General features: G+C 43.7%; 1 protein-coding gene across 1 annotated transcript in view; it reads left to right on the forward strand.

The window, feature by feature from the left end:
• Positions 1-25,304, forward strand: part of ythdc2 (YTH domain containing 2) — a 49,652-nt gene that overhangs the window by 21,501 nt on the left and 2,847 nt on the right. Inside the window, exons 16-28 of the mRNA XM_080509683.1 lie at positions 928-1,015; positions 1,365-1,445; positions 1,567-1,649; positions 3,451-3,556; positions 5,363-5,482; positions 5,559-5,831; positions 8,315-8,441; positions 13,486-13,691; positions 14,528-14,717; positions 16,775-16,866; positions 16,955-17,074; positions 17,152-17,300; positions 23,308-23,434. Of these exons, the coding sequence (XP_080365809.1) occupies positions 928-1,015; positions 1,365-1,445; positions 1,567-1,649; positions 3,451-3,556; positions 5,363-5,482; positions 5,559-5,831; positions 8,315-8,441; positions 13,486-13,691; positions 14,528-14,717; positions 16,775-16,866; positions 16,955-17,074; positions 17,152-17,300; positions 23,308-23,434 (1,762 nt within the window). The remainder of the gene's footprint in view (positions 1-927; positions 1,016-1,364; positions 1,446-1,566; positions 1,650-3,450; positions 3,557-5,362; positions 5,483-5,558; positions 5,832-8,314; positions 8,442-13,485; positions 13,692-14,527; positions 14,718-16,774; positions 16,867-16,954; positions 17,075-17,151; positions 17,301-23,307; positions 23,435-25,304) is intronic.

The raw sequence follows: 25,304 nt of genomic DNA on the forward strand, positions 1-25,304 counted from the left end.
AAACCAGTGTCTATTTAAAACATTTTAAATAGGAAGAAAGTCATAAAACCCAGTATCTCCCTCCATCCATCCATCCATTGTCTACCGCTTATCCGGGGCCGGGTCGCAGAGGCAGCAGTCTGAGCAGAGTTGCCCAGACTTCCCTGTATCTGTTAATTAAAAAAAACCAAAAAAACATTCATCATTTTTTCTTCTCAGTTTTCTCATTTTAATTAAATATGCGAAGAACATAATGTCAGTAGGATTACATGAAGTCTTTATGGTTGTGTTTGTAGACATGATGGTTTATAGTTTTATTACATGTGAGTCTGTCCATGATTTCTATCTCATAATAATCTTCAGCCAGATCCTCTGACTGGGGGGGGGGGGGGGGGGGTTCCTCTTTACCCAGAACAAGGGGAAAAGAAAAAGTGTGTCTATACACAAGGAGACATCAAGGGGAAGTTGATTGAAAGAAAAACTGCACACAGAGAGAATCTGACTCCTGCAGGATTAATAAATACAAATGTGCGTCTTCCTATAGTTATTAGTATCTTCAGCTGCTTGTACTTTGAGGAGTATTTCTGTCATTTACGACATTGGTACTGTAATCATTTTATCTACTTTACTACACAGAAATGGCCACCTAGTACACCCTCAACTACATCATAATCTAGAATATATGAAGGGTTTAATTGCCGGCAAGACGACATGCGTAGCTCTGCTGCTCATCCCACAAATGCACAATTGTGAGCTCTTTAATAGGGAAGTCAGAAACCCTCTCCAGAAGCATTGTTGCACCATAGAAGAAACCAATCAAACACAGGCCCTCTCTTTTTTGGTTGTGTTTTTTTCTACTCTGTGCCATCCTGTGAACAAGTTGTCCTGCATTCTGAGGTATTGTGCAGCATGGGGTGTTGTCTGTCTGACCGTTGTCTTGTCCCTCAGGTACAAAGTGTTCATGCTGCACTCAGACATGCAAACACAGGATCAGAGAAAAGCCATGAAGCCGTCGCCTCCTGGAATCAGGAAGATTGTGAGTCACTGACCTCTTTCCAACATTATCCTGCCTTAAAGTGCAAAAACACAAACGTTAAAACACTGTCAATGGAACATACCAGCAACATTGCCTTTAATCTGGACCACATAGCCTTATTGAATAATAATTGCAAAGTTTGTTATCGGATTATAACAGTTTGACACAAGAAATGTCTTTTTTCAGATGCACAGTCCTCATACTCAAATCTTCTGTTCATCCCTACAAATATAGTTCATTTTCTAATTTATATCCTAAAAACTTTGTTGCACACATATATAATCTACCAAACACATAGTTTGTTATTTTCTGTGCCATATTAATTGAATACACGTGTTTCTAATTTCAGATTCTTTCCACCAACATTGCTGAGACGAGCATCACAATCAACGATGTGGTGTTTGTAATCGATTCAGGAAAAGTCAAAGAGGTGCAGTCTCTGTTGGAGGATCAGCATCAGACACACACACACATGACGTTCCACTAATGGCGTTCCACACAGGCAGGAGGAGGTGAACTGAGAACTGAGACCTGCTGTTTTTCTCCTATAGAAGTCTTTTGATGCGCTGAGCCACGTGTCCATGTTAAAGACGGTGTGGGTCTCCAAAGCCAGTGCTCTGCAGAGGAGAGGAAGGTAACGGGACTCACTGCAAATGTCCAATCTTCCATCTCAAGGGATATTTTACCTTCGTGCACTTCACCATTTTAAATGGTCATATTGTGCAAAATTCACTTTCTAATGGTTTTCCAACAGTAAAATGTGTCCCCGTACTTGGAATGACACCCGAGAAGCTAAGAAAGTCTGTCATCTCTCTCCTTGGCTCATTTCACTTTTTTTATAAAGTGTGCTCTAACAAGTGAATCAGAAATCGAACCCTATATATTATCATCGGGGGTTTAGCAAATCCCAATTAAGGTAGGCTCCTCCCTTTGACAGGGGCCTCCTCTCCACTGCCCACAACAATCAAGTGAAGGCTAAAAGAACACATCCTCGGTCTCGATTAATGAAATATTGCAGTTGAAATCTTAGTAGAGTGCATTGAGAACAAGGTTCTCCTGAGGGACGGCCTCCCAGACTGAGATCAAAGCATCAGGAACTGCTGGACAGTCTGTGGTCAACGTGTGGTTGGTGGCCGGAACCAGACATGATGTCCACATGTCCTCCATTGGACTGAGGTCTGGGGGACGGGCCGGCCAGTCCAGAGCATCAACACCTTCATCATGAAGAACTGTGGACACACTTCAGACACATGAGGCCTGGTATTGTCCTGCTTCAGGAGGAACCCAGGTTCCACTGCACCAGCTTCTGGTCTCACACTGGGTCCTGCTGGAGGACGTTCCTGCAGCAGAACGTTCTCCACGGCTCCTGCTGGAGGATGTTCCTGCAGCAGAACGTTCTCCACGGCTCCTGCTGGAGGATGTTCCTGCAGCAGAACGTTCTCCACGGCTCCTGCTGGAGGATGTTCCTGCAGCAGAACGTTCTCCACGGCTCCTGCTGGAGGATGTTCCTGCATCAGAACGTTCTCCACGGCGTCTCCAGACTCTGTCATGTCTGTCACATGGTCTCAGTGTGAACCTGATGAGAGACATCAGTGAAGAGCTCAGGTCACCAATGGCCACTCTGTTCTCTGGCAAACACCAATGGCCCTGCAGGTTGTAAGAACAGCCCCCACTTGTGGACGTGGGCCCTCATAGCACCCTGGTGAAGTCTGGTTCTAAAGGCCCCTGCAGACTCCCTTTTTGAAGCCATAAGAACAAGAAGAAAATTCAGCAGTGACGTCAGCCAGCTGCCAAAAAAGATGCTTTTTCGGCAGGATTGTTCATACTCTGATAAGAAGCTGTCGAACTCACAGACCACGCCCCCTCACAGCAGGCCACGCCCCCAACAGCAGGTCACGCCCCCTCACAGCAGCCACACGTCCGTGAAGCGACGTTTTAACTTTTCAACTGCACAGTTTATTTCTCGCCTCCAGAAATGCATTTCAGTGTTTCAGTAATAGAAAAGCGAATTTCTGTCAGAGTGCGATGTTGGTCCAGTTTTAACTTCAGGAGCTTTTCGTGATGCGTTCAGGTGCATCACATCCAACATTTTAATGAGCCTGTGAAAAATTATTGCAACGATGCAGACTCCGCATGGGACTAGCTCACGTACATAAAATGTGTCCTTGGTTAAAATCATTGTAGCGTTTTTGCGTCAATTAAAGAAGAAAAAAAGGAAAGATATATGAAGGAGCGTCAGCGAGGATTTAGGAACGGCTGCACAAAACCTCGGCATGGAGCACGTCACAACGTGCTTGGGTGTGCGAGAACCCATTCAATGCTTGCAGCTTTATTTGCATTTCATGTGATTATTTTTGTTGTATAGTAAAAACGTGTGAGCACACCTCCTGCTGCGTGAGGTAATGGAACGAGTTGAACCCACAATGTGTCCACAGAGCGGGCCGCTGCAGACCAGGGGTTTGTTTCCGCCTCTTCAGTCGACTCAGGTTCAGTAACATGCTGGAATACCAGGTTCCCCAGCTGTTGCGCATGCCCCTGCAGGTAAACACGCCCACACGACCATACATCTGCCCTTACTGGACTTCTTAAGCATGAATTTAGCAGGTTCGCACGCCATGAAAGTAAGTCATTCTGTAGAATGAGTTTCTCCATTCAAATGAATGTGATTCATGCCTGTAAGAAATGTAAAGATTTTACTTATTTAACTTATTTTACTGAAATACATTTTACTATATTTTGTATACATCATATATATATATATGTATGTATACAAAATATAGTAATGATTAAATAAGATTTAATGTACTTCAGGGACCACATACAGTCCAGTTTCATCCAGACTGGTAAAATATTGCTGTAATAACCTTTAAATTTACTCTTAAGTGTTTCTTTGTTGTGTCACAGTGTATGGAATGAAACTGTCTATATATTTGCAAGATCAAACAATTGGTACTGAAAATGATTACAATTTCAACAAAGTAAATTATAATGAAATATTCTTTTGTACAATATAGTGAAATGTCAAAAACTTGCAGGTCGGTTTTGGTCCCTGGACCTTATGTTCTGTGCTGTAAAGGGAAAGTGTAACTAATGGAGAGGAACTTCACAGAGCAGTACTGTGCTGCGGGGGAGCAACGATGATTCAGAGCTCAAAACTAATCTCCTGACACCACAACCTCTAAATATTCACATGATTGGATCAAGCCCAAGTATTTTGGCAGTTTCGTTGTCGCTCAGCTTGAAATTTGCCAGGAAAACCCGTCCGTTGTCCACATGCAGCAGGTTGTCGCTCATTAAGGTGTGTCAACAGCTGCCTGTCCGTGGACAACACCTGTCGGTGCACAGTGACTTCTGCTCGGCGAGGTTCTACTGTGTGTATATAACAGTAAATGCTGGTAAATATTAAAGTGTTACTCAGGTCAATTTGTTCCAATTTGCTACCATTAAATGGGGTCATATTTTGTCAAATTCACTTTCTCATGGTTTTCAAACATGAGTATGTGTCATACTTGGGAACGACGCCCCAGAAGTGAAGAAAGTCTTTTCTCTCTCCCTGACTTGTTTCAATTTATATACAGTGTGTTGCTCCAATGAGTGAATCAGAAATCAAACCCTATATAGTGTCATTGGTGGTTCAGCCAATCACAATCAAGATATGCCCTCCCTTTGACTCCTCCCACAATGAGGCAGCTCTGCTCTGGCACATGGCGCCACCAGAGGAAGTACTTCGTCCTCTTCCCATAGATGGGCGTGTGTGGGCGGAGCCAGTCCAGCTCACACACACACAGCAGATTCTGAATGCAGCTGCTATGATCCAATATTCAAATTGAGGAATCGAGGAAAAGTTACATTTGGGGAATGAACTTTGAATACGAAGCTTTTAGACCAATGAGACCATGTGAAATCGTTGAAAAGCTGTATAATCGGAGATCTTTAAAATATCAGCTTGAAGCCGAAATTCCCTCTCAGAATCTGCTGTGTCTGTGTGAGCTGGACTGGCTCCGCCCACACATGCCCATCTATGGGAAGAGGAGGAAGTACTTCCTCTGGTGGTGCCATGTGCCAGAGCAGAGCTGCCCGAGGGATTTGTTTGCTTGGAATTTGGACAGAACTGTGCTCACAATGCTTCAAAAGAGGCACCTTGTATTACAAAGGTTAATACAATTAATTTATTTATTTAACTTTTTATCTGGATAAAAAAGGGGTACTTAAATTGTGTGTGTGTGTGTGTGTGTGTGTGTGTGTGTGTGTGTGTGTGTGTGTGTGTGTGTGTGTGTGTGTGTGTGTGTGTGTGTGTGTGTGTGTGTGTGTGTGTGTGTGTGTGTGTGTGTGTGTGTGTGTGTGTAGGAGCTGTGTCTGCAGACCAAACTGTTGGCCCCCGCCTGGTGTCCGATCGCTGAGTTCCTGTCCAAAGCCCCTCAGCCTCCTCCAGTACATTTGATCCAGAATGCGGTGCAGATGCTGAAGGTGAGGAACAGCTCCGGTGTGCTGCCTCTTCCCCCACCGGTTCACCTGGAACTCTGTGTGTCACTCTCCTGCGCAGACCATCGACGCCATGGATCAGCACGAGGGCCTGACCGACCTGGGCTTTCACCTGGCCGACATACCCGTGGAGCCTCACCTGGGGAAGATGGTGCTGTGCGCCGTCGTCCTCAAGTGCCTGGACCCCATCCTCACCATCGCCTGCGCTCTGGCCTACCGCGAACCCTTCATCCTGCCCACCCAGAGCGGTCACAAGCAAGCTGCTCTGCAGAGCCGCAAGCGCTTCACACTGAACACCTTCAGTGACCACATGGCTCTGCTGAGGGCCTTCCAGGTGGGTGCCCCCTGCAGGAGGGGGGTGTTTTAGGGTGAGCGTGAGCTTTCAAGGGATTCAGAACAATACACTGTGGGACTCTCAAAATTATTGGCAGCTCCTGTGGAAATAGAAGCTTTACGAAGCACAGTCACAAAGTGGCAAAGTCAAATGGTGTATAACAGCAAGTGAAGAAAAAACTGAAACTCTACATTGGTTGTGTTTGAAAAACCCAGTACAAGGGTCCATCTTAACGCCAGTCAGAGGCCAGTACATATTTCTATGGACTTCTACACATTTAGGATTACCAGTCCATGGGACTCGTGGAAAATTAGACATTTCCGATCTAACCTGCGGAGATTTCAGATCCACGAAGCCTCATTTGTGCTTCACTGTTGCTGCAATGACGACAAGTGTTTCTCTGCCGGCTGCTCTGCTGGGGAAGTTAGCATTGCAGCTAGCCACATTTTCACGACATGTTGCTGTTTGGACATATTTTACACTCAAACCACTGCAAAGCAAACATCAACGTGGATGTTTGTAAAGCCGTTGTACCGCGAGGCAGACGCTCTGCCGCCAGACGTCACGGTTTTAAAACGCCAGCTCGCTGAGGAGAACTTCACTGAAGGCTGCATCACAACAATGATGAGCTCGCTCCTCTACAGGTGATTCACACCTCCGTGAAGCTGCGTCCTCCTCCACGCTAAACTCACTGAAAATAGTCCCAATAGTTTGTGTTGCATTAGAGCTGGAAACACTGCAGTTTGTGCTGCGTTGATAAATAATGTCTCCAGGAATTAATAAAGTGATTGTGAGGTTTTAAAGATAGAACTAGTTGATTATGAGGTGATGACGTCACTCAGACCCCCACATTGTCCACATGGAATAAAATACTTTGTACTGCTTCCTTTTCTCACCTTCTACTAACCTCAAGTTGTCTTTTTAGAGAAAACGTGCAAACATTCCTACATTTATTACTTTACTTTTTTAGAATGTTCATGAGTTGTGCTTCAATCCTTGTTTTCAAAGTGACGACACACTGGATACACATTTTGTCAGTTTGTTTTTTACATTACGAACTCTGTCATGCATCATTTGGTGTCTTTTTATTGGTGCAGTCTGGTCACTGAATAATATCATTTAATGTTTGATACTACAATAAATGTTTGGTCTAAAACCAGTCATTTATTCTCTATTACATATAACAATGATAACAACTGGAGAACTGGAAGCTGTTGCTGCACGATGTGCAGAAGTCATCGCCTCAGCAAAAGTACAAAAGCCAATGAAAACACGTTCTGAGCCCTTTTTCTAGTTTTCTGCCACGTACCATAAGGGAAGAAAACTAAGATGCAAATGTAGTATTTAAAAAAAAGCAATTGTTATGTCTACGATCATGATTTTAATATAACATGAAAGTGTTTTTGTTTAACAGTATATATTTCACTGGGTGCAGGACCAGTGCAACCCATGACTCACTGGTCTACTCCACTAGTGGGGAAACAATTAAGATCTATCCCTTCCATTAGATCGTCTCATCTTGTCCCCAGTTTGACCTTCAGTGGCTCACCATTCATCATGTGATTTGCTGCCATGTGGTTGGCTCATGAGCCATCTGCGTCATTGAGCAGGGTACCTGAAGTGTAAATAGCAACAACACGGCCTGAAATGTGAAAAATATGGAAAACCAGTCGGTGAAAGATCTGCTTGAACTCTCAGTAGCACAGCCAGGAAACGTCCTGAATTACTGTAATAGACTTTATGTCGGAGGCAGTAAGTACATTGTGTTCATAGAGGACTTCTCACAGATAATCAGAAAGTGCCTTACAAAGACACATACAATGTAAAATACTAAGTCAGTTAAAAGCTTCCCTGTACAAAAGTGTCTTCAGCTGCTTTTTCTGAACATGTCTGTGTGGCTGCTCATCTTTTAACTGCTCATTTTAGCCACGTTGACTCACATTTGCACACTACAAATCCTGAGATTTTAATCCAGTAGGGGACTCTATTCTGCTTTTAATAGGTTCATTACCACCTATTGTTTTTTTTTTGTGTGAGTATTTGTGCACTTTGTTTCAGCGGTAGTTTTTAAAGAGTTAAGTTGAGCAACTTTGAAAACTTACTGTCAAACACAAACTGAATGAATTTGTGTTAGATTGAATGGGATGAAGGTCATGTGTGTCTATTTTTAACCTACCCAAATGAGTCAAATGAGCATTGTCTTAGAAAGCACATTCTTCTTCCTAGACTGAATGCAAACCTCGGATGTTTTTCCTCTGCTTGGCCTGTAGCGTTGGTCTAACACCACCCAGATCAGACCACACCTTCAGTATGTCGATGGAGAAGATCTTAGAATCGTAGATGATTCTATGTTTTAATGGGTACCACCTCGGTATTCCATTTACACATCTCTCCACACACACACACAATTCATTCTGTGGCTGTACTCGCCTCATGCCGGCTGCTGTCGGAGGTTTGCTGACAGTTTCCTCCTCTGACTTCAGGCATGGCAGAAGGCCAGCAGCGAAGGTTGGGCGAAGTCCTTCTGTGACAAGAACTTCGTGTCCCAGGCAACCATGGACATGATCCTGGGCATGAGGACACAGCTGATGGGACAGCTCCGGGCTATCGGTTCGTACCACACCTTTTACTTTTTGATACGACCTCCCTGGAAAAGGATCACTTAAATGGACTCCAAGCAAAACAAAGCGGCTCCACATCACATTTCTGAGCCTTACTATCTGAAAATCATCATTTTCAGCTGGAATATCTCACTTATTTCCGTTAGGGTACAAATGCCTTTTTTTCATGAATCTATTGTTTCGTATTGCTGCTTCACCGAAGCCATTTGTTCCATCGTACTCTCTCACAATACATATTGACAAATATTAGGCAGTTTCAACAATGAGTACCGTATTTTCCGCACTATAAGGCACCTAAATACCTCAAATTTTCTCAAAAGCTGCCAGTGCGCCTTATAACCCGGTGCGCCTTATATATGGAAGAATTGCTCTACTCAAGACTTCTATTTGACAGCTGAACAACCAGAAGCTTTTATTTTGACAACTCTAACTTCGCAACCGGATCTTCAGAGGACGACACTCCACACAACACCTTCATCACTCATGGTTGAACACCAACATTCTAACAAACCAAAATAAACTAGATGAAATAATTACTCCCTAAACTGGGGAACAAAAACACATAAACACAATCAACACAACACCAAGCCCAACAACAACCCACAATAACCTCCAACAACACAAAACATGAATTTGTAGCTGCAAGGCATGATGGGACATCATGCCTTGCAGCGACAAATTCATCCTGAGCTCCTCAGTGCAGCTGATAGAAACTCCCATAATTCATTGCAGCTGTTTGTGGTGTTTTAAATGCAATTATTGGGGGTTCTATTTGGTTTGTGCTGTCGGTAATAATTGTGTTGTGTTGTGTTTTTGTTGCTTAGTTCATGTAGTTTAGTTTATTACCGGTAGTTGTAAGTTGTCAACCAGCAGTGAAGAAGGTTTTGTGTGTAGTCTCCTCCTGGTATAGGCTGCAGGTAGGACTATCAAAATAAAGTGCGTGCACCTCTCTGGGTGTTAGAATCAGTGGAAAATGTAACCTAATGGCTTTGAGCTATAAAGGTTGCTGACCACTGGTCTATTCCATGAAGGCGATGTGCTTTATATATGAATAAAGTTGTAAATTATGTCAATCAATGTAGGTGAAAATATGGTACCTCTCTTGTCAAGCGGCCATATCAGGAGGTTTCATAGCTGTCAGAGGGAAGGTACAAATCCCTCACAATCAAACATCTGTCTGCTCCAGAGGAACTCTGTAATGAAAAGAATTCCTGCGTCGTACACGGTATCTTTTTAATTTAGTGGCAGGAAAAGGTTTTAAAAGGAACTCATTTTGCAGTTTGTTTTTTCCCCATTCTTTTTTTTATTGTTCACAAAATTCTCCACATAACATTTTGCCCGTTGGAAAGGAAATCTTTTCTTCTCCTCCTTTCATATTATTGTTTTAATACCTTTATTTTGCTAAATCCACAGACTCAGAGCCTCGATATAAATCCTGAATAGGAGTGGGCTGATTGGACATGCTTGCCTTGTTTTGTGTTCCAGTGGAACTGGGCTTGAAACTGCTGCATTCATTTAAATTCTTTCCCTCGGGTCATCATAAAGAGCCTGAACTGTCCTAATCAAAGAGCGGTGAAATCTGAATTCCTCCTAAACTCTGAACATAAAAGACCAATTAATGCAACCAAAAGCCTTTTTCTGCATCTCAGCCTCCGAGTGCTGCTGACAACTGACTGTCTGTTGTCTCACTTATCTCAGTCGAGGTTCAAACATCCTGTTTGGTCCAGGCTGGTGGTTTGTGGAAACGGTTGGTGAAACGAGTCTGTGTGTCAACATGTTATCGTCCTGATTCAGAACACTCATCGGTCTTTAGCGGCCATGTTCACATGGATCCTTCCCGTCTGGCTGCTCTCTTCTTTTTCACTCACGTCTTCTACGTGTCTTGTTCTCAATCACAAGTTGAAGCTTCAAAATAATGTTTCCATCTTTGTTGTGTCAATCTCAGACTGAGAGCATCGTTTGTGACAATAAATGTCAAAGCTCTCCTGAAGGAATCAGTCATGGGGTTGTCTTTTCATCCTGTACGCTAACAAGTTACCGGCTTCCCCTCCCCCGTCATCATATTTCTGTTGTTTGTATATAGGAATTTCTTTACTATATCTCTTGTAAACGTCTTTATTTCCTTCTTTCTCTTCTTCAGCGGCTCCTTGATCTTCTCATCGTTTGTGTCTTTACGTCTTTGTTCTCGTGTTTTTATTTCTTCACTGGAGGACAAACCTGTCCATCATCACTTTGTCCCATAAGCTCTTTCTCTATTTGCTCCTTCATGTGGTTCAATAGATGAATGTTTGATCTCCAGAAGTATTGTTCTGGATCCAGTTCTCAGTAAAGAGGGTTCTGGTCTGACAGCCCCCCCCCCCAGCTGGAGTCACCAACCCTGAGGAAATCCTTCCCACTGATCCAGAAATAATCCCTCCTTCAATATACGGAATGTGGATTAGACAAATGTGAAGAGTCTCTTTTTGAAGGATTTAACTCTGCAGACATCTATTAACCCAATGTCTTCTATTGCCACATTGAACCTTTTCTTTACGTGACTGGACTGACCAACCTGTGCTTTTGAAGAGTCACGTTTGGGATCTAATATTAAGATCCCCCCCCCCCCCCCCACAAATTAAAACACCTTGAGATTCCAATTTTCTTAAATTGAATATCTGTCTAAAAAAACGCCAGTCTGAGTTCGGGGGAGCATAAATATTCAGTAGAGTTATCAATGTTCCATTCAAAGTCCCTCTTAAACAAATGTCTCCCCCTTCTGAGTCCTTCATTTCAAGTGTGAGCTCAAAGGTGTTCTTGCTAGAGATGACTATGGCCCCTCCCCCATGGCCTGCTGCATATGATGATGAGAATTCATACTTAACGCTCATTCTTTTTCATTTAGCATGTTCTCTATCTGAAAGATGTGTTTCCTGTAGCAAAGCCAGCCCGACCTTCTCTCTTTCCACTTTATTTAAGATCTCACTTCTCTTAATTGGATTGTTTAGGCCGTTAACGTTCTAAGTTGCTATTTTAACAGCCTTCATTAGATTCTAGGAGACAAATGAAAAAAGAGACGAACACAACACCCCAAAGATTCACCATTGGTTTATCACAGGTGACACCCCACAGGCTGCAAAGAACGGCAGCTGAAGGGGGAACAGCACACAGAAATGAAGGGAGCGGGGTCCCTGACATCCCCCATCACAACCGACACTCACCCCTTCATCCCGGAGTTTACTGCTCCGTCAGTCACTTCACGTCCGGGCGTTTAAAAGCCTGCAGCTTCTCTTTGGAGCTCCCACCTTGGTCCGTCCTCTCCCGGTTCCTCGCTTCTCCCGCTCTTGTACCACGTGACCTGCTGCATCTGCTCCATCAGGGACTCCGGCTGTTTAATAACAGCCACGGGGAACCCCCCCCCCACCTGCACCATGTCCACCGCCGATCCATACAGTACCGTACCATCTGGATCCAAAACTCTGAACCGGGCCGGTTCAGTCTTCATCTTTGGTGCATTAGCGCCACCCAGTGGTCTTTCACAAAAATTTGAAAAATGTAATAAAAACTTTTTTTTATCCCCCGCCGTGGCTGATAGGCCCCGAAGGGGGATCTTGAAACAGTCTCCGTACGTCCGTACGTCCGTCCGTCCGTCCGTCCGTCCGAACGTTTCTACCTATATCTCGGCAACCCCTGGGCCCACAGTGACCAAACTTCACATGTGGATACATCTCAGAGGGGGAAGGGATACTATGGTGACCTTGACCTAATTTGCATATTAAGTAGGTCACAGGGTCACGAAGTGCTTAAAAACACATTTTGGGCTCTGGAGGCCTAGGTTTTTGAGCTAGGGCTCTGAAATGTTATACACACATGATACACACTCCAGGGATAACCTCCAGTACACCAAGTGACCTGGCCTTGACCTTGAAGATTGGTAGGGTCTGAAGTTTGCTCGTCATGGTTGCACAATACATGTATCTTCATATAAACATTTCTCCTCATTTCTCAGCAGTTCCTGGGCCCACAGTCACCAAACTTCACACATGGACACTCCCCCTGGGGAGAAGGGGCACCATGGTGACCATGACCTAATTTGCATATCAGGTCACAGGGTCACTAAGTGCATAAAAACACCTTTTGGGCTCTGGAGACGTATTTTGACATAGCTTATGAAGAAGACCTTTCAGATTCTACATAATTATCTACTAGGACCCATGGAACACCCTCTAGTGTACCAAGTGTGCTGCCTTAGAGCTGGCTTTGTGAGAAAATAGAAAGCCCTCCGGCGGGGGATTAGCCCAGCAACGGCCTTCTTGTTTTAAATCAACTCTGGCAAGAAGAATCCATTTTTAAAATCCCACCCAAAAACTTGCGATATATCATAAAATCGATTTTTTTTTCTTCCCCCACCCATAATATGTATAAAAGGATTGATTGTTGACGTGGACGAGGGGGAGGAGTAAATAAACTCAGGCTTCGTCCTTCCCCTTCTCAGTTATGGTTGTGCATTATTTAATCTAACTACTGAATTGTGGCTTTTTATGTTTATTTGTTTGTGTTTTTATGTCATTTTGTTGATATGGTTTTGACGAATTTCATTTGTGCTCACATGCCCTAAATTACGGAGCCTCCGAAGGGACATGGAGAAAAAATTAAAAGAAGAGGAGGGGGGGAAAAAAACTTTCTCGGGATCTCGCAAAACTATATTGTTATATATGCGCATCGTGTATGTGATCAACTAAGTTTGTCCTTTCAGAGACACCGTACACCCCACTGTTGTTGACAGAAGCTAAAGCTAATGGAGGACACTCACCCGTACCAGAGTTTTATTGAGTTTTATTTTGAAATCGGCCTAAAATATAAAGACATTCAAGCAGTGCTTTGCCAAAGGACATGCTTTTGCGAGATCTCGAGAAAGTTTTTTTTATTTACGCTTCTTTCTTTTTTTTCTCCATGTCTCTTCGGGGTGTCCGTCCTAAATGACCTTAAAGAAACAAAAGAAGACATCATGTGACCCAGCAGGTGAACCCACTGAAATGGGTGTTGTTGTGCTGCAGGGTTCGTGCGGGCCCGTGGAGGCATCAACATTCGTGACATGAACCAGAACTCTGAGAACTGGTCGGTGGTGAAGGCCGCCCTGGTGGCCGGCATGTATCCAAACCTGGTCCACGTCAACCAGGAGAGCTCCGTGCTGTCCAGCAGCCGCGAGAAAAAGGTCCTTTTCCACCCCACGTCCGTCCTGAGCCAGTCTCAGCTTAAAGAGGTAGGAACACAAGCAATGAAGTGCTTCACAGAGGACAGGGTGTGTGTTTTTTATCGGAACTAGCTTCAAGCAGCTGAACACTGCACAAATCAGACCCTGACTAAAGTTTTGGGACCTCTTCCTTTTTTCAACTGTATTTTTTTAACAGTTTTTCATAACAAACAGAGCAACGTGTGGACAGAATAATACAATAAAGCCAAGCCAAGGCTCCAGGTGTAAGATTGTCAATATAAAAGGTTGAGTTGGAACCTGTTCTAGCCATTAATCTGTCCGTGTTTCATTTGGGATAGACTCAGTTTGAAGGTTGGCTTCACCCTGTATAGATCCATCAAGAGGCAGACACAGGGGCAGGCTATCACACACAGTCACACACTCAGTAAGTCGTCTATCCCAGAGCTCTCAGAATCAAACATCAACTTATGAAGCAAGTGTTTGGAGTGTGAGGAGAAGCCAGAGCACTTGAAGAAAGTCTATTCAGGCATGGAGAGAACATGTAAACTTGACACAGGAAGGCCTCCCAAGTCACAACTCTAACTGGAGATGTTCTCTCTGTACACAGTATGCTGCCCCACTAACCATTTCAACATGTGTTTCTTTTTTAAGCTTTTAGAACAACACAGTTCTTGTTCTTCTCTTGGAGCTGAGTTATCAAGTCAGAGAAAAGAGATGCTACTTCTGCATCTCTACATTTTCTCAATTACTATTGAGCTTTCAGTCCTTGTTATTAGTGACACCTACATTACTTTTAATCATTTTCCCACAGTAAGAGACATACCAGACCTGGAATAAGGGTTGCACACCTTCAAGATATGTGATTGTGTGTTTCTGTCGTTTAGCCTGGCTCAGCTAGATCCAGCCAGGCTCTCCCCACAGACTGGCTGATTTATGACGAGATGAGGCGGGGCCACAGGGTGGCCAGTGTCCGCTGCTGTTCCATGGTCACCCCCATCACCGTTGCTCTATTTGGAGGCAATCCCAAGACACAGGGCGACTCCCTCCATGGAGAGGGAGCAGAGAAAACCACAGGTGAAAACATGCACAAGCAAAACTGTACTCTGTGTTTACTCGTGTGTTTCTCTTCAATTTGAGCCAGTATAGTCAGTGTTTTGTAGTACGTGTAGAAAAGTGAATCTCAGATCATTGTAAGAAAGTACTGCTAAATATTTGTGGTAGTTCTTTTAGAAAGCAAAACTCTTCATCACCTGATTCAACGTATGTAAACACAATACAATTTTATTTTATTTTGCATGAATACAACTACATATACAGTAAAAATCTCACTCAATCTCAAAAAGGGCAAGTGTCCCCTGAAGACAGGTGTCACCGAAGACAAACTGTAGGACCAGTTGATGTTGAACAAGCCAAACACCAAATATGTTCTGGTTATTTAAAAGTAAATAACTGAACCAATACAAAGATGCATACAATATAAATACATATATACACGTGTATAAGATGTATCCAAGATAATGATTAAATAAGATTTAAAAGGTGTGTTGGTGTCCTCACATCAACACAGCTGACAACAATGACTGGCTCATTATCCAGCTTCTCCAGAGCCTCATCATGAGAACTCAGGTTTGTTTCAGCAGGGAAACATTGAAAACATGCAGGACAGTGGCCCTCCAGGACCAGGACTGCCCTGGCCTGGGGCATAGCGCCACCTGATGGCTGGCCGTCGTTAACTACTGAGGCGCAGGGCAGGATGAAGGAGCCTGTGAGTCTGAGCTCAGGGCAGAAAAACCCAGGCTTTACAGCTTCAAACCCTTCAGAAGGCAGAAGTGCAGCAAAAATCACCTGTTAAAAAAACAGTCTATTGTGAAACTGCAGGACTCGTAACTGGTCAGTTTTCTAACTGGTCAGTTGTCTAACTGGTCAGTTGTCTCCATGTTACCAAGCAATAATGAAGGATCAGATCAGTACTGACTGCAGAAACAAGCCTAACTAACCCATTAGATCCATTAAAACCTTTTTTCTAAGATTATAAACTATTTCTTTTTTACTTTAACAAACGATGAGCAAAAACTTTTTTAGAAATTAAACAAAAACATCTTTGATATTTCCAGTTACTTCCTGTTAATACAGAGAGACGATCACTCAACCACAAACGTTTGTTTGAAACTAGCCGAGGAAAGATTTCACTTTTATGTCCCAGTATGAACTTGGTACCAGTAATAATAATAATAATAATAATAACAGTAATTGTAGAGTGGGCTTTCAGGAGAACACTTATTCTAGAAACGACAGCTTCCTCAGGTACCCAGACTTGAAAACAATCCATTTGTTGTCCTGCAACTGAGATTAAGCTGAGTTACTGGTCCTTCTTTTTAGTTGATGGCGAAATAAATTCAATTCATTCCATCTTTCTTTATGAAGCGCTTAAAAAACATCACAGTGGAACAAACTGCTGTACACAGAAATAAACAACCCCTTTTAGAAAGCTTGACAGACAAACAAAATAAATACTTAAAAATTGTATCCATGTACAAAGTAGGTACATTAAGCAGCTCACACAGTTATATCAGCATTGAATAGTGAAAAGCACAGTGGGTTGGTTGTCTGCTCTCCTGCAGATCTCCGCACTTTGTGTGTGTGTGTGTGTGTGTGTGTGTGTGTGTGTGTGTGTGTGTGTGTGTGTGTGTGTGTGTGTGTGTGTGTGTGTGTGTGTGTGTGTGTGTGTGTGTGTGTGTGTGTGTGTGTGTGTGTGTGTGTGTGTGTGTGTGCATCACATGTGCTGGAACTACAAAGAAAATGGCGGCTCACAATAAAATCCATTCCAAATGGTTGTCATGGAGACAGGGAGGCTGCTCCAGGTCTCCACCATGTGTTGAAAGATGAATAGATCATGGTAACTGGTCTTCAGCATCTGCTTCCTGTGTGTCTGTGTCACATTCTGGTGGAGTTAATTTGTATTTACACGTGATATTCTTAAGATGTAAACAAATGTGGAACATGTAAGTTCTGACCGGAGAAACGTGCTGTCAAGTGAGTTTAAAGAAAGGACGTTTCCTTGTTTTGAAGACATTGAACCTTGTTCTGTCTCATTGAGGTTTCAGTCCAGAACCCCCATGTTGTGTGTTCAGACGGTTCACAGGACGACGCCAGTGACAGTGAAACGGAGGACCAAGCAGGAATCACCATCAACGAGTGGCTCGTCTTCCAGCTGGACAAAGAGGTCAAAACAAAACAACAACATGGCTGAACCTTGCGGAGGTTGTATTTCCGCAGCTTGCCAGCTTGATGGTTGCCGGTGCTGTTTTCAGGCTGCTGCTCTGGTGTCCAAGCTGAAGCAGAAGTGGTTCAATCTGTTCGCCCGGAGGATCCGCTACCCCGGCAAGCCCTGGTCTGAGCAGGACAAGGCCATTGTTCAGACGCTGGTCTCGGTAGGTCTTCTCCTTTCTCCTCACACGCGCGTCAGCCTTGCTTGATAAGCGGAGGTAAAGCTCTTGCGCTCCTCCAGGTCCTCAGTGCGGAGGAGAAGGCAGCAGGGCTGCTGCAGCCTGCAGGCATCGGTCAGGTTCCAAGGCCCATGATCGAGGAGGGATTGAGGAACTCTGTGAAGAACTCCTGGACCAGACCCAAAGTACCCCCCAGCCCAGACTCTCACAGGTATTTAACCACTTCACTTCAGGGGCGAGCCCAGTTCCTCACTGGTTCACTTCTTTACCAGACAAACCACCCTGGTACTTTAAGCTGAGACTCTAACCTGCCCTGGATAAGAGACGGAGTAGAAAAGCTCAGACTGGAAGTGGAGCGCAGCGATGAGGAGAGGAAGAGATTTTAGGGATAGAGGCCATGCCTCTGAACACTAAAGTAATGGAGTAATGTCTGACACTACAGCAGGAACATGAATTTATGGAACACACAACTCCTTGTGCCATCATGGCGGGGGTTAATATTCCAACACATTCACATGGGAAACTCAGCCTCCACACATCTCATGGAAAATACAAGGTCCAGGAAGTGCAGTGAGGAAGCTCTGCAACATCTGTGCTGTTTTACTGAGCCATCAGAGTGTCTGCTTATATAGTGTAAAGTATAATCTCACAACGTTATGCATCATCAGGTCGGTGGTGGCAGCAATACTGTCTGGTGGAGGTGTTTGAATCGTTCATATTTTCAGAGAATAATCGCTCCTCCATTACATAGACTGCGCTGCAGGTTTTCTCCTCCACTGTGATTGGTCAGACACTGCAAACTCCGCCCCTTTCACGTACACTCGTATCCTGATGGGGAAGCCCTGAGTTGAGTTCGCGAGACGATAACCTGCTGCTTGTTCATGCTGATCATGACTGAATGTGTGTTTCAGTGAGACAGGTAACAGAGATCCGGGGTATGTTGAACCTTTGGCAAGAACTATGGAATCACTCGTCTTGGAGGCTGTTCATTAAGTTGTTTATTATTATTAACTTTGTGGCTTGAAGAAACACTAAAAGAAATGTGGTCCTTGATTAGATTCTCTTCTATGTCTTTCATCTTGCCCAGTAAGAGGCCTAATTTGACTTGATTAAAAGTCATCTTTCAGGTTTGGGGGAGCCGTTCCACCTTCTCTTTTAGGGAGTGTCAGTGTCTGGAACCTCACTCTGGGTTTTATTGCTTGCCAGGTGAACCTGGAGAGAACTCTTTCCCATTCATTGTGTTCATTCTAACTGGGAGAGCCTGAAACACAAACACAATTCATTTGAACACATTCCATTCTTTGGACCCAGCTCATAAATGGATTAGAGTTCCATCTTGTTACGCCTGCTTTCACCTTATTTTTTGTTTGATTGTGGATATTTCCTTTGTCAGTAACATTCCAAGATGTCTTATTGGCTTTTGATCCCATCTTAAGCGAAATCTTCTTTCAGTGGGGAATAATTTAGTTTCAGAATTTGTGTGTTTTTTTTGTAGTTTGTATCCTGCATATTTACCAAATGGTTCTATTAGATGGACTAATCCAGGGAGACATTCAGAGGGTATGTTGCCTGCTCATAGTGCCACCTTGTGTTCATCATTATCAATAGCAATTCCTTTGATCCTGTCCTGCTGCCCTTTGGACCCTTTGAACCAGCGGCTCAGTGAAAAGTGCAGAAAGGAGAGGCGACATGCTGCATTCTTGTCTCGTGCCACGTTCCAGTGTGACAGTTGTTGTTAGATACCCCTGCTTACTGTGTACCATTTATAATCCACATTGAGCGCTGGAACTGGTTTGGTTTGAATTCGTCCTTGAAGATTTTGCACCACTGGGAGAAATATCCGTCTTGTTGGTTTCTAGTCTGGTGATTTCTCCATTTCGTTCTTCTTCTGTTATTCCTGCTATCAGTGTTTTTGTTCCGCTCCACTGAAAGGGTTGAGAGATTCAGGGAGTTATAGAATCTTGTGATACTTTGTTCTTCCTCTAATTGTGGTTGACAGCGTCCCTGGCGACAGTGTTTTTGAAAGACTGTTTGTTTGTCTTTTAGATACCAGAGTCTTTGTACTTGGTTCTCTGATTTTGTCAATAGTGCCGTCTGTTTTGTGTTTTTGAGTTTTCCTCGCCAGTAATGTAGAACATTTGGGACCAGCCTCATAGTATTTTTGTTTAGTATAAATCATATTTTTCTGTGTTTCTTGAGTATACAGGTTATCTCTCTATCTCTTTATTTCCTTCAGTTTAGTTTAGGTGTTTTGTCTCCAGCTCTTTGGTGAGTTTTGCCAGTTTCTCTCTCTCTTGTCTTTGTTACTTGTTGTTTGCGCAATACGAGATTCTATGTGCCCTTAAGACTGCTTTTAATGTGTCCCATACAATTTCTGCAGCAACTTCTCCATTGTTGTTTTCCTTTAGAAACGTTTCTATATCTTTCTTTATTCGTGTTTGAAATTGTACACCATTAAGGATACTGGTATTTAGTCTCCATGTAGTATTTCCTGGGTTGTTGTCTATTTGGACCATCAACAGGACAGGAGCACGGTCAGACAGGCCAATATTTACATTCTCACACTTTTGTACTCTATAAAAGTCTCTCTTATAGATTAGTAAAACATCAATCCCTGAGTACACATCATGAGAAAGTCCTTTCTGTTGGGTGTCGGTCTCTTCAGGGATCGATAAGCCCTCGTGCTGACATGACAATTTTTTACTTGAGTTTGTGTGAATACTTTTGAGGAATCCAGCTTTGTGCTGTGTATATTCCATCTCCCCCACATATAGCTGTTGTTTCTGATATGGGCTTGAATATTTGGCTGTAAATAGAGATTCTGCTCCCTGGTGGTATATAAACATTTAGTATTATGTCAGTACCTTCTATTTTCCCAGAGAGCAGCACATGTCTTCAATCTCTGAGGTCTTGTCAAAGGTAAGTCTGGGGTCTTCTATGGCCTGAGTGATATGATGAATGAAATACCTTTGACAACCCCATCCTTTCCAGTTGAACATGTTCGCTTGAGCCAGTGGTTCTCAATTATTTTCTGTCACGCCCCCCCTAGAAGACAGAATTTTTTTCAGGGCCCCCCCCCCGAATTGTACTACCATTGAGAACTTGATAATATTTATTTATTTATCTGTATAAACCACTGTATGAGTTGCTGGCACCAGCATTCTGCATACAATCGCCTGATTATCAAAATAAATCTGCTATGGTGTGAGGTTTTTTGCACCTTGCGATGTGGTGGACAACTTTGTAAGAGGCTAACAGGCTTTTTTGTTTACTGATGCCGCGCTGACACAATGACCGGCTTGTTGGCGATACTCATGGAGTTTACCATGAAAAAACTCCAGTGGCTTACTGACATAACGGGTGTATGGTCTCCAGGTGTATGGTGTATGGTCTCCAGGTGTATGGTGTATGGTCTCCAGGTGTATGGTCTCCAGGTGTATGGTCTCCAGGTGTATGGTGTATGGTCTCCAGGTGTATGGTATATGGTCTCCAGGTGTATGGTGTATGGTCTCCAGGTGTATGGTGTATGGTCTCCAGGTGTATGGTCTCCAGGTGCCGTCTTCATTTATTTGGTTTCATGCTCCGCTGCCAGAGTTTTTAGGCATAAAACACAAACGGGTGTTTCCTGGTTTCCGACGTGTTCACGGTAAACCCAAGGGCGATGTAGCATCGTCATATCTCCTGCTCTTACTAGGTTTATACCGGTTACTGTCACCTGTTTTCTTTTCCTCTGACGCCTCATCCTTTTTTCTTTTCACTCCTGTCAGAAACTTCTCCACCTCCTCCTCCTCCTCCTCCAGCTCTGTACACCAGTGTTCATGTGTAGTACTTCTTCTACTCTACTAGTTGAACAGGCAGCCTGTTGATTAGTTTGAGCACTGCTGCCACCTAGTGGCTGGAGGCCCTCTTTTTATTGTTCAAGCATGAATAAAGACACTAATACTGAAAGTCGCGCCCGCCTCGCGCCCCCCCTGACACCCCACCACGCCCCCCCAGGGGGGCGCGCCCCACCATTTGAGAAGCAGTGGCTTGAGCTGAGGTGTGTTTCCTGTAGTAATGCAATATCTACTTTTTTCTTTTTTCAGTTTACTCAAGATCTTCAGTCTTTTTATTGTGATGGTTAATATTGTAAGAAATACAATTGGCTATCAATCATAGCTTTTTCATGATGTGTGTGCTATTTTCCCCCCGGAGTTGTTCTGTTTAAAGAAGTATACTCAAAAAAACCACTCAAGGGCTTTAAGAACTTAACTATAAACAAGCCTGGAAGCATTTTGCAGCCAGTTGTTGTGACGTCTATTGCTTCCACCGGTGAGACTTTCTGGTTCCAGCGATGTTACTGCACTCATGTTGGGAAACCCCTCTGCACCATGAGAGGAGCCCTGGACAATGGGGGATGTCCTTTGGTGTCCCTCTTACTGTATCTTTGTGTGGGGGGGGGGGGGGTGTCCTTATTTTCAACTACTGAAAACACTAAAAAGGCATGAAACAAACCCAAACATTCTCCTTACTTCCAGGTTGGTTCTTATATGGTCCGAGAAAAACAACAACGATGAAATAATTCCAGTTCGTCCACCGGGACCACATATTTGAACCCTGGTTCTATTTGTCGCTCCCTTCGGGTCCCCCATCTTCTGCCAGGGTGAGATAAGTAGTTCTCGGAGGTCTTTGTTGATGGAAGCGATGATGATGATGATGATGATGGTGGTGGTGACCGGGAGCCCCCGTGGAGCCATATCCTCCGTCGCCTCCACTGCGTTCTGCTACGTCTGGATGCCGTCGTCATAATGGACCCGGAGTTTTGCCGGGTCTGGAGTCCAGAATTTAATTTGCTGGGCTCTGTGGATCACGTCTTCCTTTAGTCTGTAGCTCGCAAACTTTGCAATAATAGAGCGGCGTCTCTCCCGTGAATCCCCGGGTCCAGAGTGCTTGTTCCACCTCTGTGCCTTTGGCATTATCCAGAGCATCTCTGAGCAGCTTCTCCAGGAACTCACACGTCGTCCCATTCCTCCTCCTCAGAGATGCCCTGGATCCTCAGGTTGTCCCGGCATTACTGCGTTTTACAGTATGAAGCAGACTGAACCAGGACCAATGGAATTCACCACACTAAACGAGCATGAGACCAGTGTTTTTCAACCTTTTTGAGCCAAGGCATACTTTTTTCTTTGGAAAAATCTGGAGGCACACCACCACCCGAAAATGTGAAACTCTGTAGCCTCTATTAACAATATAAAGTCATTCTCAAAGTTTTATCAACAGGAATCAAATAAATACAGAAAAAAGTATTTCCCAATGTGTTTTTTTAATAGTGCCTCCCTCAGTGTGAAACCTGGACCTGATGGATGAAGAGCTGAGATCCTGGTTCACATTCTTCCTTTTCTAAAACTTCTCCATCACTGTCACTGACACAGTACTTTGATACAAGATGGTAGCAGGAGGTGGAGATTAACCACACTGACGGCTGTCACTTTACATTTCACCTGCAAAGTTCTGTGCTGCCATCTAGTGGTGAAGAGTATTTATACATGATTACTCTGCAACACAGTCGGCTGTGAGAGCAAATGTTTTTTAGAAAAAAATGTGAAATTGGATAATTTCCCACTGCTCACCTGACGAGATCTGGAGGAAACACCAGTGGTTGAAAAACACTGCATTAGACCATTGTCATTGACCGGGGGTGTTTTTTCAAAATGTTGGAAAAAAATCCATCAAATAAAGGTTTTTTCCTTTTTTCCCTCCCTGACAGAAAGGTCCATCTGCTACACAAAGACAAACTCTATAACAATATGAAGAACATTACTGGGTGATCCCACACTCACTAATGCAACACTTGGTGCAGCAGTCACAGTGTGTTCTGGGCCTGCTGGTTACATTTCCTCCATGCTGCTGGGATCAACTCCAGCTCACTGGTCTGTGGTCAGAAGCCATTCACCTCTTACCTACTTTTTCTTTTGATATATTTCATAGCTTTTACAGCAATAAAAAAGCAAATAAAAACTCTTTAAATCTTTTCAACACTAAAAAATGAAACAGTTTGAATAGAATAGCAGTGCTTAGGACCTCCGTCTTCGATCGTTCTTGCTCCTTTCAGCCGCTCTGTTGGGAAGGTCTGTGATCTGATCTGATGGCTGACAGTTGAATCCGCTCACTTGCAATGCAGTTGTAATAGTGGGTGTGTATGTTAGCGATCATGTGAAGTGTCTCATTGCTCTGCTCAGGCAGTGGCCCACCCCGGGGTCAGACGTGTCTCAGGGGAGAGTCCTCAGCAGAGACGAAGCGACAGCCTCCATAAATCCGCTCCATGAGGGTTCTCCGCCCCGCCCCACTGCCTCCTGCTCTGTCAAGGTACTCCGGGCTCAGTTCACACTGGCACACTTCTCATATTTGTCCCTACAAATCCCCACGTCGGCACATATATTTTCCAGCGTGGGGAACCCAGCCAAGGCAGCACAGTATAGATGTTGTAGTTTCCACTGAGATGTGGCCTTGGCTTGACGCTCTATCTCTTCTCTGTATCCTTCATCCACTCTCACCTGCCTGACTTCCTCTGACAGGTAACCCCCCCAAACTCCCCCCACCCGGGAGCATCAACAAACAATTAAAGGTGCACAGGCACCAGAAAACACCAAACAGTTATCCCTTCCCCAACATTGCAAATAATATAATTAAACTTTTATCCACTTAAATCAACCACTTAAATCAACCACAACATTTTAAATGATTAACTCATTACATCATTGCCCATGTGAACTAAAATACTTGTAAATGCTCCTCCTAATTCCTACCAAATTAAACGTCTTACATTGCTGCTGTTTTACATCAACTTAAATTATTTATCTTTTTAACCAATCTCAAAGAACTGTGTTTAGGCTCCTACAGATGTGACCAGTAGAAGTAGCAAACACATGGCGGCAAAAGTCGTCGAGGGGCAGTGAAGCAAAAAGTGAACCAAAATGTCCATTTTATGCCTTTAAACGGTATAATTTTCCACCGTTTATTTTCTGTTCACGATTTGATTGAAGAATATTCCAGTATTGATGTGAATTTTCCTTCTAACAAACCACAAACTTGGTGTCCTGATCCAGAAGGTGTGAGGCAGCTGCTGCAGCTTCACTTTGCACTGTTTGTCTCCCTCTTCTGCGAGGATGTTCTTCCTGTTTAAAGCCCATGGGTCACCACATGACGTCTGGGATCTGTGACACATTACATTTAGAAACATCAAAGAACACCAACATATGTCTTCGTCTTGAAAAAAGGCCTGTTGCTTTCGTTTCTAAGGCTTTTGTTTGTGTTGTCCACCAGGGATTGGCTTCACTTTAATGTTTTGGGAATGTACAAAGATCTGAGTGGGTCTGACCCCCCCTTATATTTCTTAGAGGCAATCTTGGTGTTCTCCAAGGGAACTGGTTCATTATAACAAAGAAAACCTAAAAACATACATATTTTTGTCATTTCTGCAGTTTAGTGCTTCAAAACCAAACTATATATACACACTTCTCATGGGAATTGTCAGATTAATCTTTAAAAAAAATTTATCAAGATCGGAGGACTTAAATTCAGATGTGGACATCAATTCGTCTCAGCTCTGTTCATAAATCCATTTCTATTATGCTGTTAAAAGCAGCTCCATTGGATCAAGGCTGTTAAAAGTACTGGGGCCTCATTTATCATCAGTATATAGAAAATGTTGTTTTCTGTTTTACAAATAAAAATGGTTATTAAATCCCACTTGTTGTGGGGGACTTCCTACAAGATGGCGGACGATTTGGTCCCCTGATTTTCAACCAGTCCGTGTAAAAACAAGCTCAACAGAATAACTTGAAAACAGAGATGAGTGGGCAAAGAAGGAGAAGAACCACAAAGACACAAAAAATGTAAGGACAGTGTACAGAGGAGGAGATGCACAGTGAAGGCAACAAGGGTCGACGTGGTCAAACCATGAAGGCCACTGCCAGCGGCAACGGTGACATGAAAGACCCCGAACAGGAACTGAAATAAACTTCAAACCTTGAAGGAGACATTAAAAGGGAGATGACACCACACTGGCACCAGGAACCACACTGACCAACACTGGCACCAGGAACCACACTGACCAACACTGACACCAGGAACCACACTGACCAACACTGGCACCAGGAACCACACTGACCAACACTGGCACCAGGAACCACACTGACCAACACTGGCACCAGGAACCACACTGACCAACACTGGC

The sequence above is a fragment of the Blennius ocellaris genome (assembly GCF_963422515.1).
Source record: "Blennius ocellaris genome assembly, chromosome: 15".
NCBI lineage: Eukaryota > Metazoa > Chordata > Actinopteri > Blenniiformes > Blenniidae > Blennius > Blennius ocellaris.